Here is a 14,402-nt window from a genome sequence, read left to right as displayed (position 1 = left end):
TTTGAAACAGATTGGTTGAAACAAAATCTTGGTCTGGATTTTTACTTTCGGAACCTGAACTATCCCTCTCTGGAAACCAGTGTGTCACACTGTCATCTAATTCCACCAGGGCTGAGAGATGAAATCCCACCAACTGCCTGTTCCTTCACTTTCCTTTCACAGGCCAAATTCCAGACTGTTAGCCTAACTGTCCAGTGTATATGCATCTATGAAGAACATGATTGTATGTGAGGTTTGTAATGAACAGGCATCCCAGCCAAAGCCTACCCAAGCCAGCCTGGGATTAACTCCAGGGCCTAACAAACTTTGCCCTAAATAGCAGCTGGAATATAAATGGACAAATATGAGAAAGTTTCAATTACTTGCAGAAACTTGGGTTTGATTAGTCCAGTGTTTTCACCACACACTAATGTCCCAAAACATAGTGGAACCTAAACATACAGGTGTAACCACTATTACCACAACTAGCTAAGGTCCTTTAAAAAAATTGTTGAACCATGATTGTGAGGACTTAATGATAGCTCAAACAAATGACATGCAATGGAGACAGGTTTAAGAGCAATGCAGATATTTTAATGACACCGAAATCCATGTAAAAACATTGTAATGTGTCAAAACATTTGCACTACAGTAAGACTGACCCAGTTAGCTAAAATACCAAACTAGAGGTCAGACCTTCACCATCAGGCATTGCCCGGACTTCCACTGCCCAAGAAGTGGCAGCCCAGATGCTAGTCCTCAGTGAACAGCCAGTCTTGACCCTGGAAAGCTCAGGAGCCCCAACAGCAGTAAGGCCTACACCTCCCAGACCAATGCGTAATGGCAGAACCCAAGAGAGGATCAAAACAGGTTCCAGTGAAGACAGCAGCAGGGATTAATGGGCTGAATGCACAGCATCCAGCAGGACATTGTCAGGCAGAGGAAGTTCGGGTCTACAGCCAACTCACCCACTTGTTATAGAGAAAGTGTCATTACTTAGTTTTAGGTTAAGTGCTCTCAAGCATTTTTAATGCAGTGATTGGTTAGGATCTGGTGCCTCTCCTCTTGGTGGACCCTAGAACCAATGTCATCGTTAGATCAGCAGACTGCACATCAGGCCAATGAACGTTGCAGGAAGAACACCGAGGAAAGCTTTAAACTGTACCTCTGCCTCTGTGGAATAGAGGGAAATCCCCCTCGTTGTCAGGATCATTCCTTCGGGTTCTTTGATGCCCAAAATTCTTGCAGGAAGACCTTTTGTAAGAGGATCTCTCTAGTGGGAGGGAAGATGACAGATGACGGTGTGTAGCTCCTACAAAAGCAATAAGTACAGACAGCCCACCCTTCAGCTACCTTGTCCATGTGATGAATGATATCGTTTGTAGGTCTTGGGTCGTCCTTTAATGCTACAGCTCTCCCAGCTCTCTTGGTCAGATGGCACAGTGCCCTCTTCCCACTGTCCTTCTGCAGAAAAAAAGGAGGAGTTTAACCGGGGTATATTGCACACACAAAGGACACCTAGTTCACTTCTTGACTCCACTCCTATGCATTCCACAAGGGCTTTGAAACTGTGTTACAGCTGTTAACCATTTCCCACCCTCACAACAAAAGGATGGGGGCTTGTTGCTCATTTTCACAACAGCCATTAAAAAAAAAATAAAATTCCACCAGCTGGTACTACTAGGCATTTTAAAGCAAAAAGTTTAAACAATCTCGATCAATAAGAAATAGGATGTTACCCAAGTGAGGTTTAGATTGAGCGCTTCTTGATTCCTGCTCCTTGTACCTCTTAGCTGGGTCCACTGGTCTTTCACAACAGCTCTTCTTAGGTTTCTGTCTAGAGACCTGTTGGCCACGAGACTGCGAGCGCTTAGTCACATGTAACTTCTTCAGTGTAACCTTCAGAGTGTCAGGAATGTCCCGTTCACCACCACAGACATCCCTGATCTCTTCATCCGTGTCCCCTTTTTCAGAACAGTGTCCAGGAGAGCACAATTTGCTCCATTTCGTTTTGGATAGGGTAGTGCCACAGGTGGCACAAGTGTTCCTCGAGCACACGGAACACTCCTCTTCAGATGAGCTCCCAAGTGCCAACTCACCTGGAGGTTCCTCAGTGGAACATATGCCATCTGCCATCTCACCTCCCGCCATGTACACATGACCTGGAATCAAATCCATATCTTCCACATCAGTGGAGAACACTTCATCCCGTGAGGAGAGCTCATCCAAAGATGGACTGAGGATACTCTGCCGCTCCTGGGCAGTTTGAGGGTAGTAGCTATAATAAGCATTATTAATCGAAGACAAATAACTAGCTGGAGGGATAAAGTTCGTCAGCTGGTCCACACACCATAATGGGTTGTCCTCCTGCAACAGCCCAACTGGGGTTACCTTGTCAAACGGTAATCGAAGGATCCGGTAAGGTTGATCTTCAAAGTCGAGGGCTGGCTCGCCAGCAGCACCTACATCATCTGCACCTGCTGGAGGTGGCGCCTTGCTGGTCTCACCATTTCCCAGCAAAACTGCTGCCTTGTCAAGCCAGCTGGTAGAATGATGGGACGGCAGGCATTCTGACATAGGCCAGATAGGATCAGCGCTCTGCTTAGCTGGGTCCTCGCAGCCCTGAGTTGTGTTTTGTAACGCTACGTGCTCAGATTGGGTACCTGCCCCACAGCCTGTCTGGTTGCACACGCCGAGTCTTTGGTCACAATCTCCTGGTCCAGCAGAAAGTCCAGTCTTTGCCAGGAGGCAGATTTGTGCCGACTCTGTGGGTTCCGCCAGCATGGCATCCTCACAAACAGAGGAGCCGTCAAAGTGCAGGACACCAGACGTCACGCACCACTCCTGCCTCTGCGCCACATTCTTTAGAACGCTTTGTGTTGACTCCATGTCACGGGCACCTTCTGCAGAGTCACTGGGATGCATGATGGGTGGTTGCGGAGGAGCATCCGACTGCTCTGTCGTCATGGGTACGTGCCCCTCTTCTTGCCCGACATACTTTTGCCTTTCTTCCCGGAAGTAGATACCGGAGTCAGGCGAAACCACACCAGAATCCAGTTGCTTTCCGGAGCCGACTGCCTCACGCACCTCAAGTTTACCTAGACCTTCAAGCAGCGCGTTCACCCCGTCACTGGTCTCTGTCTGGGCCTCCGAGCAAACAGTCTCCCGCTGTCCACGGCCTTCATCGTGGCAGAACCTCGTGTCGATAGTTGCCGGAGGTGGCATGTATGGGTTGAACATTCGTCTGTACTCAATTGGGTGTAAAGGCGCGTGAGGTATGACGTATCCTGGATACTGCATGTATGGTACTGAAGACACATACGGACGTCCAAAATGAAGACCTGTTGAATATTTAAAAGTGCCCATGTTACAGATAGTGCTACATAAGGCCCATTAAATAGAGTCCCTTCAGTTTGCAAGCGCTTACCAAGTAGCACAGATCTTAATCCCATATCCTTTAGATTAGACCACTTAAGTTATAATGATCAGCAATAAGTCTAGTTTCCACATACACACAAGTCTCAATCCTACCTGATCCAGGGTACCCAAACTGCCCGTATGGGTTATACATAGGCCACTGGTACATGTAATAAAGTTGAGGTGGTGGTTGAACATAGAAAAACGGTCTAGGGTGATGTACCGGGCTCTGTTGCGACTGCCCATTTCCCATAGTGTGTGGAGCATTATTTCCTTCTGGGGCAAAAAAAAAAAAAAAAAAAAAAAAAAAAAAAAAAAAACCCACCATCTGAAGTGACAACATAAAAAGCCAGAACTACATTCATTTCAAAGTCAATAAGATTCCCCTGAGTATATTCAATTTCACTTCAAATTGTTAAAGCACTTCTAGACAAGCTCAACACCAGAAACACACTACAATGCCACGCTAGAAAGTTATTTTTTTTACCCCCACACCCGTGACTTGGATTACATTTGATTACGTTAGTCTTAATATACAGACCAAAACGCCACTGCTATACTTAAAATCGTGCAATTTTCCCCGGAGGGAGAAATTACCTTCCATTTTCCCCACTTGTGTTTATCAGGACAGAAAAACGCCGCGCAGTATGTTCTGCACCGCGAAATACTGCGGGAACACAAAAATATCATAATTATACACGAATACTCGTCCCTCAGACTGTCACACAGAGGTACGCAAACAACATAATTACCAACCGTGAACGTGACTATATAACTTGGTGTAAAATAGTAGACTAGTGCACCTAACTGGGAGACCTCCAAAAAAATAAATAAATAAAAAATCTCTGACGTCATTGTCTCTATGAGATCTTTTATAGGCACCGTGTGCCTCAATTATCCAATAATTACTCTGTATACAAACACATGCTTGATGGCAATTATCTTCTCTGGGGAACAATGTAGGACATTTGTGGCACGACTAGGTAAACAGAAATCAAAGCTACACAAAATAACGATTGTACTGAAGCTCAAACATTTGGAAAAAAAGGTTTTATCTCTAGAGTCCGATAGCCCATTATAATGAGTTGACGAGGCGTATTTATCCGCGTAGCTTCAAGTTGGACAAGTTTCAAATCCAGACTGTTAAATGCACATAATGAAATACAGGCCGTTTGCATTTCATTTACTGAGCGACTGAGCGTACATTATAAAATGCACTGAATTGCTCAGCATCTCTTTGATCGTGCCCACCCGATACGTATGAAAAGGTTCAGTCATTCAAATTACTGTGACAATTACTTGTCCTGCTTATTTTCTTTCATAATAATACTGAGCACGATGGGAACTTCTTAAGAAATCGTGAGGGGATGAATGACTTTTGTCTTTGCGCATTTTGGTGAGAGTGTTTTTTTTATTGTTTATTGTTAAAAATCTCCAGCTGTGACATTATTCTTGGAGCCTTACGGCGCTGTGCCGACGATAACCGCATTTCCCCTGCAGAGGTCAAGCTTTCCCACTGGAAACATGTGAAACTTGGGCGCTTCTGCTTGTACGCACGCGTAGTGTCCTCGGCTGGCCTCTGACGCTCACCGGCACACATGCGCAACGTCCTCATCTGGCCTCTGAAACGCATGCGCACACGGCAGGAAAGCAAATAAATAAATATATTGGTTGAGGGAAAGAGAGAGAGGAAAACGGTTCGGCGCCGCTCGGTCCGCCTTGATTGTGTCGATTAAGATTCCGGACTCTTCGGTTCGTGTGACGGCCGGAGGATAACGCAGCGTGTCCGTGTCGAATGTATTAACGATCACCGAGGGACACCGGCGACACTGAGACGGCCCGGCAGCAGCGCCCGCACGGTAATGCTCGCCGAGCTAGCCGGCTCACCAGCCTCGGCCCCGGCTACCCGCGACTGACTGTGCGACTGCGGACCGGCGGCGGATCACGGAGATCCGGCGACGGGGGGGTGCGGACTGGCGGGGCTGATCCCGTAGGGGTAGAGGGGGTCAGTAGCCGGCATCTGGACTGATGAATAGGAGTAGAGAGGCGGCTGGGGGTGTGAAGCTGAGATACCGATCCAGAGATGATATCATATATATCTGTATGGGCGGGGAGTGGGGATCGGGATAAAGGTATAGTCACCTCCGTGGGGATCCGCCCCCCCTTTTTGGGCAGAGGGGCCGTGATCATTCTGCAGCGAAAGGGCGGGGGGGCGTCGCCGTTTGTGCCGGGTGCCTGGGTGGGGAAGCATGGGTTTTCCTTCATTACAGGGCGGGCCGGTGGGGGCAGTGAGATGTTGCTTTGCCAGTGTCATAAAACTGGTTTGATGAATAAAAATAATAAAAAAGAGACCATTAACCTGTAAAGGGTAACAGCAGAACAGGCACCGTGTTGCAGTGTGTAGCACCCCCCCATGCTTCAAAAACAAGAATTTGTGTCTGTCTAGTGACGCTGTATGCGTCACCTGCATCGGGAGGTTGAATCGCTATTTTTGTTACCTTTCACATACTCCGGTGTGATTCTGATTGCTCCACGCTGCAGCTATAAAATCCAGCGAAATAAACAGCACTAAAGTTTTGCTGCCCCCAAAACAGCATGCTTGATGGGATTGCCCTCCCAGTGCTGACAGTTTCATAAGATCGTTTGCGTTATTTGTAGGAGACACCCCAGGGTTAGTAATTCTGAAGGGGTTAGTAACAAGAAAAGGGTGGGTGGGTGGGGGATGTTATGCCTGGGCTGACTGGTCTGTTGTGTTTCCTGGCTAGGAAGCAAGGCTCGAGTGGTTCTTGCCCTGGGCGTGATTTGCTTGTTGTGGTATGCCGAAAACAGTGTGGGCCAGCGGCTTTGGGTGGGTGTTTGTGGGAAGTGCACGCCAGCCTGGGTGACAGGCATGCACCGCCACGATGATCTGGTCAGCATGACGGTGCGTCCTAGGCAGATGCCTCGTGGGAAAAGCAGACGGCCTGACACTTTCTTCTCATTTTCTCACACACAAACACACACGGTGAGGTAGCACTGCATGGGCTAGGGTCAGATGTCAGTTGGGATGTCTTTAGGGGTGTGTGTGCCTGGAGGGGGTGTCATTTGATGAGCACTGATTGGAGATCCTGCAGGGGGAAACCGTACATGTGCGCTAGAGGATGCCGAAGGTGATGCTTCTCTGATTCACTGCCTGGTGTTGTGCCGTAGAGGCTGATTCTGTGCCGTGAGCGTTAGTCTGTGAGTCCAGAGCTGCTCTGAATGGGGGACAGAATCTATGAGAGTGATTCTGTCAGTAACTGAAAGGGTAGCAGAATCGGGACCGGATTGGAGCTTGAGAGGAGACAAATATGTGTGAAATATGCCTGATTGTTCGCCTGATTCTTAATGGGACACAGACCTGCTCCTTCTCCACTGTGGGCAGACAAGCTGTGGGCAGACAAGACTTCAGCCAATTAGTAGCTAAGGCAGAGTGAGCACAAGTGTACCCTGTGAGTCTCGAGGCATGATGGATACCCCCCGCCCTGCTGGTCATCTTTTAACCTTGTCATGCTTCGCTTGCACTAACCCGCTTCTCCCTCCTTTTCCCAGCACGCTGGATGAGCACCGATGCGGAGACATCACCAGCGGGGGCCTGCATCAACTTCCGGCCACCTCCAGATCCCTAGAATGAGTCTGCGTTGTGCTGGGCGCCACCAGCCTCCCTCTGCACCCCCGGTGCCCTGGGAGGAAGAGAATCTCCAGACACTAATCAGCACCAAGTGACTGTGGAAGAGGAGCCGGCAATAAAGTAGGAGGAGAGAAGCCCACTTGCGAGTGTCTCGGGCTGCACCTCCCAAGCAAACCCACCAACTGCTCCTCAGAATCTTCACCGGGGGCCACCAGAGTCCTCCAGCTGCAGATATTCTGGACTCGATACATACTTTCCCCTGTCATTCCTGGCTGTGATTGGTGGGTGGGGTTCTTTTTTTACCCCTGGCTGGGGGAGGGGGGTTTGAGTGCTGGGCCCTCCCCCCCCCCTTCCTTGATTCTCAGCAGGCTAAGTGACAACTCTGGATTTTTTTGTGTGTGATGCAAGCATGTCGGGGGGTGGCAAAAGCGCGTCCGTCAACACGGACTACGCCGTGTCACTGTTGGAGCAGCTGCGGATATTCTACGAGCAGCGGCTGCTGACGGACGTGGTGCTTCTGGCCGAGGGCGCCGAGTTCCCCTGCCACAAGATGGTGCTAGCCACATGCAGCTCCTACTTCAGGTGAGCGTTCCCTCGCAAACTTTGCCCCCTACTGGCGTTTCCTGGCCAAAACTACCTCCTACTTCACGTGTGTCTGCAGCAGAAGCGATTCCTTCAGCATCCTATGATGCTGGCTCCCCGTAGCTCATGTGTTTTAAATGAGGAGCGTTACATCCACACAGGCATGGGCCAGTGTCACCAAAAGGCTGTGGGTTCAAGTCCCCTGGAGCCGTCCTGGTACTGAAGCCATAGATAGAGCAGTTTGCCTTCTGTAATGTAAAAAGCTTTAAATGTGTAAATACCGCAAAATGTTTAAGGATGCAGTTTGTGAGTAATGTCTCTGTAAGTGTACCTCTGGGTGGGGAAGGATTGTCCACACCTGTAATTTTAGCTCCTGGACACACATGGCTGAATAACTGAACAGCACGGAAAAATGTGAGGTTGGGGGGATTTAATGAATATCTGAGTTAACAGAATTGTAGCAAAGCCGTATTTGCACCTGCAGCCTTTGTACATATGATTGCCTAATGTGCCTTGTTTAGGTGACTTAGCTTTTTGAAGATCTAGGCCCAGCTAGAGTCTGTTTCATTTCTCACGCTCGACTTGGAGCTACACAGTGTTCTTATAACCGCATAATAAAAAAAAAAAAATCCCCTAATGCTTCTCCAGGGCAAAAGAGAAAAAAACAAATTCACACAGGAACTGAACAATTAAAAGCAAATGATATGCAGGGGTTTTAGAAAAGCAAAGGCATTAGTTTAGAGATGTGGGCGACAGGGCGTCCCCGGACGGTGATTGGGAAACAGCCGCAGACTGAAGCTGCCACCAGCCTTACTCCTCCACATCCTGCGTTTTCCCACGTGGTGAAGCGACACACACACACACACACACCCTTCGAGAGGTGTTTCCCGCCCCTTGCTGTTGGCTCCCATCCCTGGCCTCTCAGGAAAGAGGATACGCTGTGTCAGCTAAGGGCTAGAGGAAGGGAATCCTTCGCTTTGGGCAGCTGGAGGTGGGAGGAATCGCTTTTCAGAGAGCAGGGATGGAAGGGGGGGGGGGGGGGGACTGCTAGAAGTCAATATATCTGAAACGCTCACTCGGCATTCATATCAAAGCACTGCAGCTGCAGTGGACAGTGATGGGGGGGGGGGAATAGGGGGTGTGTTTGTGTGTGCATGGGAAGAAAGATGTGCAGCAGCAGGAAAAATGGGCGGGGGGGTGACAAGAGAATGAGTCATCCCCCCCTCAAAAAAAAAAAAAGGGATGTGGGGGAAGATGTGGGGGCGTCCAGAGCAACAGAGGCATGACGAGGCAAAGATGGAGAGAAGCCCAGACATCCCAGAAGCAGTGCTGCTGTCCCGTGTGACGGACAGACCAGCGTCTTCCATCTTCCTTCCTCTGTAATGGGATGGTGGAACGCAGAAGGGCACCCAAAAGCTCTGATCGGTACCCTAGAAAAGGTCATTTTTATGCCTCCTTACCAATAATACTAATGTATGGGATGCTGAAGCTCACGCAGACCATTGAAAGGAACCCGGTGCAGGAAGCCGGTGTCCTTATCAAAGCCACACTCTGATGTTTATGATCAAGTCTATCGAACCTCGTCGGTTACATTTCCCAGTGACCTGTGAGCAAATGCAGGTTGAATTGAAGAAGCATCTTTCGTGGGACCCAGAACAACCCTATGTTTGGACTGGCTACTCTATGATCGCAGCTCGAACAGGCAGTGATTCCCACACATTTATCTAGGTGTAAGCTCTGGTGTGGAGGCCCCATTACCCCAGAAGTTGTTTAAGCAGGAAAAAGAATCTTAATTTTTATCAGCCTGAGACTTTTGACAGTTTGAACGCACGCAGGATGCATCCTTTGCTTTTATCCAACAGGTGTCTGATTTCACAGCATAACCTCCATCTTGGCATCTCATCTACCTGCCTGCTATCCTGTTATCCATTTTACAATCGAACGTGGGTGTCGGTGTTCTGTGAGGACCATCTTAGCATCACTAGCTCTTAGGTGGTGGTCACAAAGTTCTCACAAGTCCAGAGGGTATATTTCTGGCACTTTTCTATTGCCACCAAGAACTGAACCGAACCCAACCCATATGAGGAACTGGCGCTTTTCCATTGTACAGCATGAAAGCCATACCTGAGCCGTAGCTGCACGGACATGGCCCTGCTTATTAGCCAGACCGAAAGTTTGACCAAACTGAACTGATTGCATCACCACTATCCGATTGGTTGAGATACTGGTGTTCTGCACAGTGATTATCTGAAGGAAAAAGCATATATTCTATATATTATTCGTAATGATTAATATCACACACATGAAAATTTCCAACCTCTTAATTAAAACGTGCTATAGAATAGCTGAACTGAATGGATTTGTAATGCAAATTTACACAACCGAATGCTAATCCTGTTAGCGTTTGATACTTGCATAACACAGTGACATAGTGCTCGTGGAAATTAGTGCACGGTAAAAAAAAAATCAATAATAATAATTGCACATAGTAAATCATGATGAATATAGTGTGATCCGTAAATAAGCATCCCCACAGTTTTACATCACTGTCGCTCTCCAAACTCTAACGCCTTTACTGAGCCGACCCTTCTGCAGTGGAGAACCGAAGGGAACTGAAACCGTGCTGGAAGTTGTCTCGTTTTAGGGAATGGGTCGACTCCTGGCTGCCAGTGGAAAAGCACCATTACATGACTAATTCGGTGTCCCCCTCGTTAATGGCCTTTGTAGCTGCACCCATGTTTCTAATGTCTAGATGCAGAATCCTTTTGACTAACTATTTCGTCTTTAAGGGCCATGTTCATGGGCGGCCTAAGCGAGAGCAAGCAGACCCACGTCCACCTGCGGAATGTAGACCCAGCAACCCTTCAGATCATCATCACCTATGCCTACACGGGCAACCTGGCCATCACGGACAGCACTGTGGAACCCTTGTATGAGACAGCCTGCTTCCTACAGGTACATCCGTCCACACAGGATCTGGTTTGAGGGTTAGGGTCTACTGCAAATGTCCGATTCGACACAACTTGTGTCTTGGTCTTTGTTGATGTCCAGCCCAATCGTTGGTCTTTGCGACACTTAGCAGCTATTAGCTCTTGATAGCCATTAGCAGAGCCAGTCTTTGAGGAATTTGAAACAAGTTTCCTGATGAAGACTAGCTAACGTCATCTCTGATCCTCGCAGGTAGAGGACGTGCTCCTGCGCTGCCGCGACTATCTGGTGAAGAAGATCAATGCAGACAACTGCGTGCGCATGCTGAGCATCGGGGACATGTTCAGCTGCACCGAGCTCAAGCAGAGCGCCAAGCGCATGGTGGAGCACAAGTTCCCAGCCGTTTACAAGCAGGAGGCCTTTTTGCAACTGTCTCATGAGCTGCTGCTGGACGTGTTGAGCAGCGACAACCTCAACGTGGAGAAGGAGGAGACGGTGCGCGAAGCAGCTATGCTGTGGCTGGAGCACGACATGGAATCACGGTCGCAGCATCTGTCCTCTGTGCTCAGCCAGATCCGTATCGATGCTCTGTCGGAGGTCGCCCAGCGCGCCTGGTTCCAGGGCCTACCACCCAATGACAAATCCGTGGTTGTGCAAGGCCTCTACAAATCCATGCCCAAGTTCTTCAAGCCCCGCCTGGGCATGACCAAGGAGGAGATGCTAATATTTGTTGAGGTAGCGGTGACGGAGTCGCCCAGTGACGGACCTGCAGGGGGCGCTGCTCATGCCACCATCTGTTACAGCCTGCAGGCTGAGAAGGTCTACAAGCTGTCCAGTCTGCCGGGAGACCTCCAGAAGGTAGGCACGCTCGTCACGCCGGATAATGACATCTTCATCGCTGGTGGCCAAGTGCCGCTGAAGACCTCGGTGGTCAACCACAGTAAGGGCGGCAAGCTGCAGGCTGCGTTCCGCTTGGTGGACAGCTTCTTCTGGTTCGACGCGCAGCTCAATGTCTGGGTGGCAAAGACACCCATGCTGCGGGCACGGGTACGGCCCTCGTTGGTGCACTGCGCCGGGCACATCTACGCTGTGGGTGGAGACAACACGGGTGGCGAACTAAGCCGGCGCACTGTGGAGCGTTATGACCGTGAGAAGGACGAGTGGAGTATGGTGAGCCCACTGCCATGTGCCTGGAACTGGAGCACCTGCGTATCAGCATGTGATTGCATCTACCTGATGACACACGACCTGACGTACCGCTATACCCCGCGGACTGATGCCTGGGTGGAGATGGCCTCCCGGCCCACGAGCCGCTGCTTTGCCTCAGCCGCCGCCTTTGGCGGACCTCATCTTCTACGTAGGTGGCCTGCACGTCGCGAGCAACTCGGGCCTCCGGCCGCGCACTGGGTGGCAGCGGACGGCTCCTCAGTCGAAGTGGAGATCTACGACGTCAGCAAGAATGGGTGGCGCCGGGCAGCCGGCGTCCCCATCAAACGCTATGCCGAGTCGTGTGTGTGGGCTGCCGTTCTGTTGGACTCGCCGTGCATCTTTGTGCGTGAGACGCATGCCAATGAACGTGCCCGCTACGGCATCTACCAGTACGATGCTGGGGCAGACCGCTGGCACCCTCGGCAGGCTGTCTTCGAACGCGTGCTCTGGGACCTGGGCAGGGACTTTCGTTGCGCCGTGGGGAAGCTCTACCCCTTCCTGCTTGGAGGAGTCCCCCTGGAAGCCCCCCACATACTTTTTTGCCCCTGACGGCTCAGAGGAATTCGAAGTGGACGATGCGATAGTGCCCCTCCCTCACGTATAGCTCACAGCCAGCATCCCCCTCCCCGAAAAAAACAAAAAGCTCCACAGCTTTAGGTCGCTTAGCACCATAGCGCTACGCAAAATCCCACAGCTGAAGTGTACCCCGCCCTCACCTCCTTTGCTACGCCACGGACTAAGTCAGACAGCACACCTGCCTCTCCCTTTAACTAGTGCTTTTCTTTTTTAAGAACAATCACTTAGGTTTTTTTTTGTTTTGTTAATATACGCTCCCATCAAGCGCTGTTGCGCTGTGTAACACACACTCGCACGTCAGAGACCCCCCCCCCCCTCACAGCACCAGAGGGTCCTGAACCTACATATCTTCTCTGCCACTGACTGCCGGTTTGTCATTCCACTCCGGCATTCACATTGGAACGGTGGTTGGGGGTGGGGGTGGGGTCGGGGGAGGCCCCGCGTCCACAGAGGCGACTGCAGGTCCAGTCTCCAGCCGGGGCCCCGCTTAGGCTCCGCCCCCTCGGCTGCCACACATCCCCAGGCCACCAGTCCCCGGGATGCAGGTCTTCCACATCAGCCAGCAGTTCCCCTTCTCTCCCGTCACATTTGGCTGATTCGGGGGTCTTCTTTTCTCGAGGATTTACCACGTCATGCCTCCACTATCTTAATAAATGCCTATATGCTGCTGATACTGAGAATACCTATTTTTCATGTGTTTAAACGGTTTTAGTGTGGAGGAGGGATAGAGTAAGTAGGGTTATTTTGTATTAGTTATTTAATATCGGGAAATTACTGTAGTGTGATTGTGTAGATTATTTTGGTTTCTATTTTTCTTCTCCTTTGAGTGAATTCTCGAGCCATCTTGTTGCTGTATGGGTCTGGACACCGACTGCAACTCCCCCCCCCCCCCCCCCCCCCCCCCCCCCCCCCCCCCCCACAAACATGACTCCAGCGACAGGTCCTGGCAGTGGCAGTGCCACACACCCACTGTCACATGACCGGAAGTGCTTCACAGCGACTGCTACCCAGCATGCTCTGCTGCCATCACGTTCCTTCAGCACTGTACTCTCAATGGCGTTAATTTATTCAAAAAAAAAAAAAAAAGACTTTCCGAGGTCTTCTTTAGCACCCCCCATGTGTATCCTTTAAACGTCAGGCTCGGGAATGCATGCGTACCAGTGTCTGAGTAAATCCGTACCATGCACTGAGCAGCTTGTGCCTGATTGGACAGTTTTATTTTCCTTCCCCATGAGGCCGTGCTGGTGCCTCTTGTTCTTACAGTAAATGCAGTGATTAAGGTAAAAATGGTTAAAGTCCTGAGTTTTTTACTTACCCTTCATTGGGTACTGGGTCTTTTTAAGTGTCACAGGTGGCATGTTTTCTTAAGGTGCCTGCAAGCCTTGGGACATGGATTTTTTTGTACAGGCAGCTCTCGACTGATGCAAGTAACGTCGCAAACCCTTATGTAAATCACATTTTAAGTAAATCAGATTTATTCGAGGCAACCTATACCACTTCGGAAAACTGTGCCTAGGATGTTATTTTGCATGAGTCGCGATTCATCCGGGGCGGCACGGTGGGTGCAGTGGTTAGCACTGTTGCCTCGCACCTCTGGGACCCGGGTTCGAGTCTCCGCCTGGGTCACATGTGTGTGGAGTTTGCATGTTCTCCCCATGTCGTCGTGGGGTTTCCTCCGGGTACTCCGGTTTCCCCCCACAGTCCAAAAACATGCTGAGGCTAACTGGATTTGTTAAATTGCCCGTAGTAATGCGTGTGTGAGTGAGTAGGCTCCGGACCCCCCGTGACCCAGTAAGATAAGCGGTTTGGAAAATGGATGGATGGGATTCACCCAAGTGGGTGTTTACGTAAGCCGAAAGCTGCCTGTATGTGGGAGTGAGAGGGAAGGTCCTGAAGCATAGAGCCAGTACTCCAGCAGAAGGCACTGGGCTCTCCGTAAGGATGAACAGCTCCGACTCACACCCACTGCGGGCTGAACGCTCTAAAGTAACTGTGTTAGCATGTGCTGTGTTTTTTTAAAAAGACATGTGGCGCACTGAAACCCGCGCTGCTCGCCTGCTGG

The 14,402-nt window shown here is 50.1% G+C and overlaps 2 protein-coding genes across 3 annotated transcripts; one reads left to right on the top strand and one right to left on the bottom strand.

Annotated features, from left to right (window-relative positions):
• Positions 1-551: 551 nt before the first annotated feature.
• On the bottom strand, positions 552-4,244 carry LOC125740082 (bucky ball-like). Of its 2 annotated transcripts, none has more exons than XM_049010799.1 (7): positions 4,153-4,244; positions 3,994-4,063; positions 3,511-3,672; positions 1,719-3,320; positions 1,333-1,443; positions 1,145-1,252; positions 552-1,054 (listed from the first exon to the last, which is right to left on the bottom strand). In XM_049010799.1, exons 2-7 carry the CDS (start codon positions 3,998-4,000, stop codon positions 1,023-1,025), a joined length of 2,022 nt encoding a protein of 673 aa, XP_048866756.1. In that variant the 5' UTR covers positions 4,001-4,063; positions 4,153-4,244; the 3' UTR covers positions 552-1,022. The 2 variants fall into 2 exon arrangements, with proteins under 2 accessions (XP_048866756.1, XP_048866757.1); XM_049010800.1 differs by having other exon boundaries at positions 3,511-3,669.
• Positions 4,245-5,031: 787 nt separating this feature from the next.
• On the top strand, positions 5,032-13,234 carry LOC125740085 (kelch repeat and BTB domain-containing protein 2-like). Its single transcript, XM_049010806.1, is given in 7 exon segments — positions 5,032-5,255; positions 6,967-7,627; positions 10,417-10,582; positions 10,808-11,896; positions 11,898-11,963; positions 11,966-12,256; positions 12,258-13,234. Coding segments are annotated over 6 exon segments (1,896 nt in total). The 5' UTR covers positions 5,032-5,255; positions 6,967-7,454; the 3' UTR covers positions 12,369-13,234.
• The last annotated feature ends 1,168 nt before the right edge of the window (positions 13,235-14,402 follow it).

This window comes from Brienomyrus brachyistius, chromosome 4, assembly GCF_023856365.1.
Source record: "Brienomyrus brachyistius isolate T26 chromosome 4, BBRACH_0.4, whole genome shotgun sequence".
NCBI classification, from domain to species: Eukaryota; Metazoa; Chordata; class Actinopteri; order Osteoglossiformes; family Mormyridae; genus Brienomyrus; species Brienomyrus brachyistius.
Note: the sequence above shows the minus strand (reverse complement) of the source record. Positions and strands in the feature narration are given on the sequence as shown.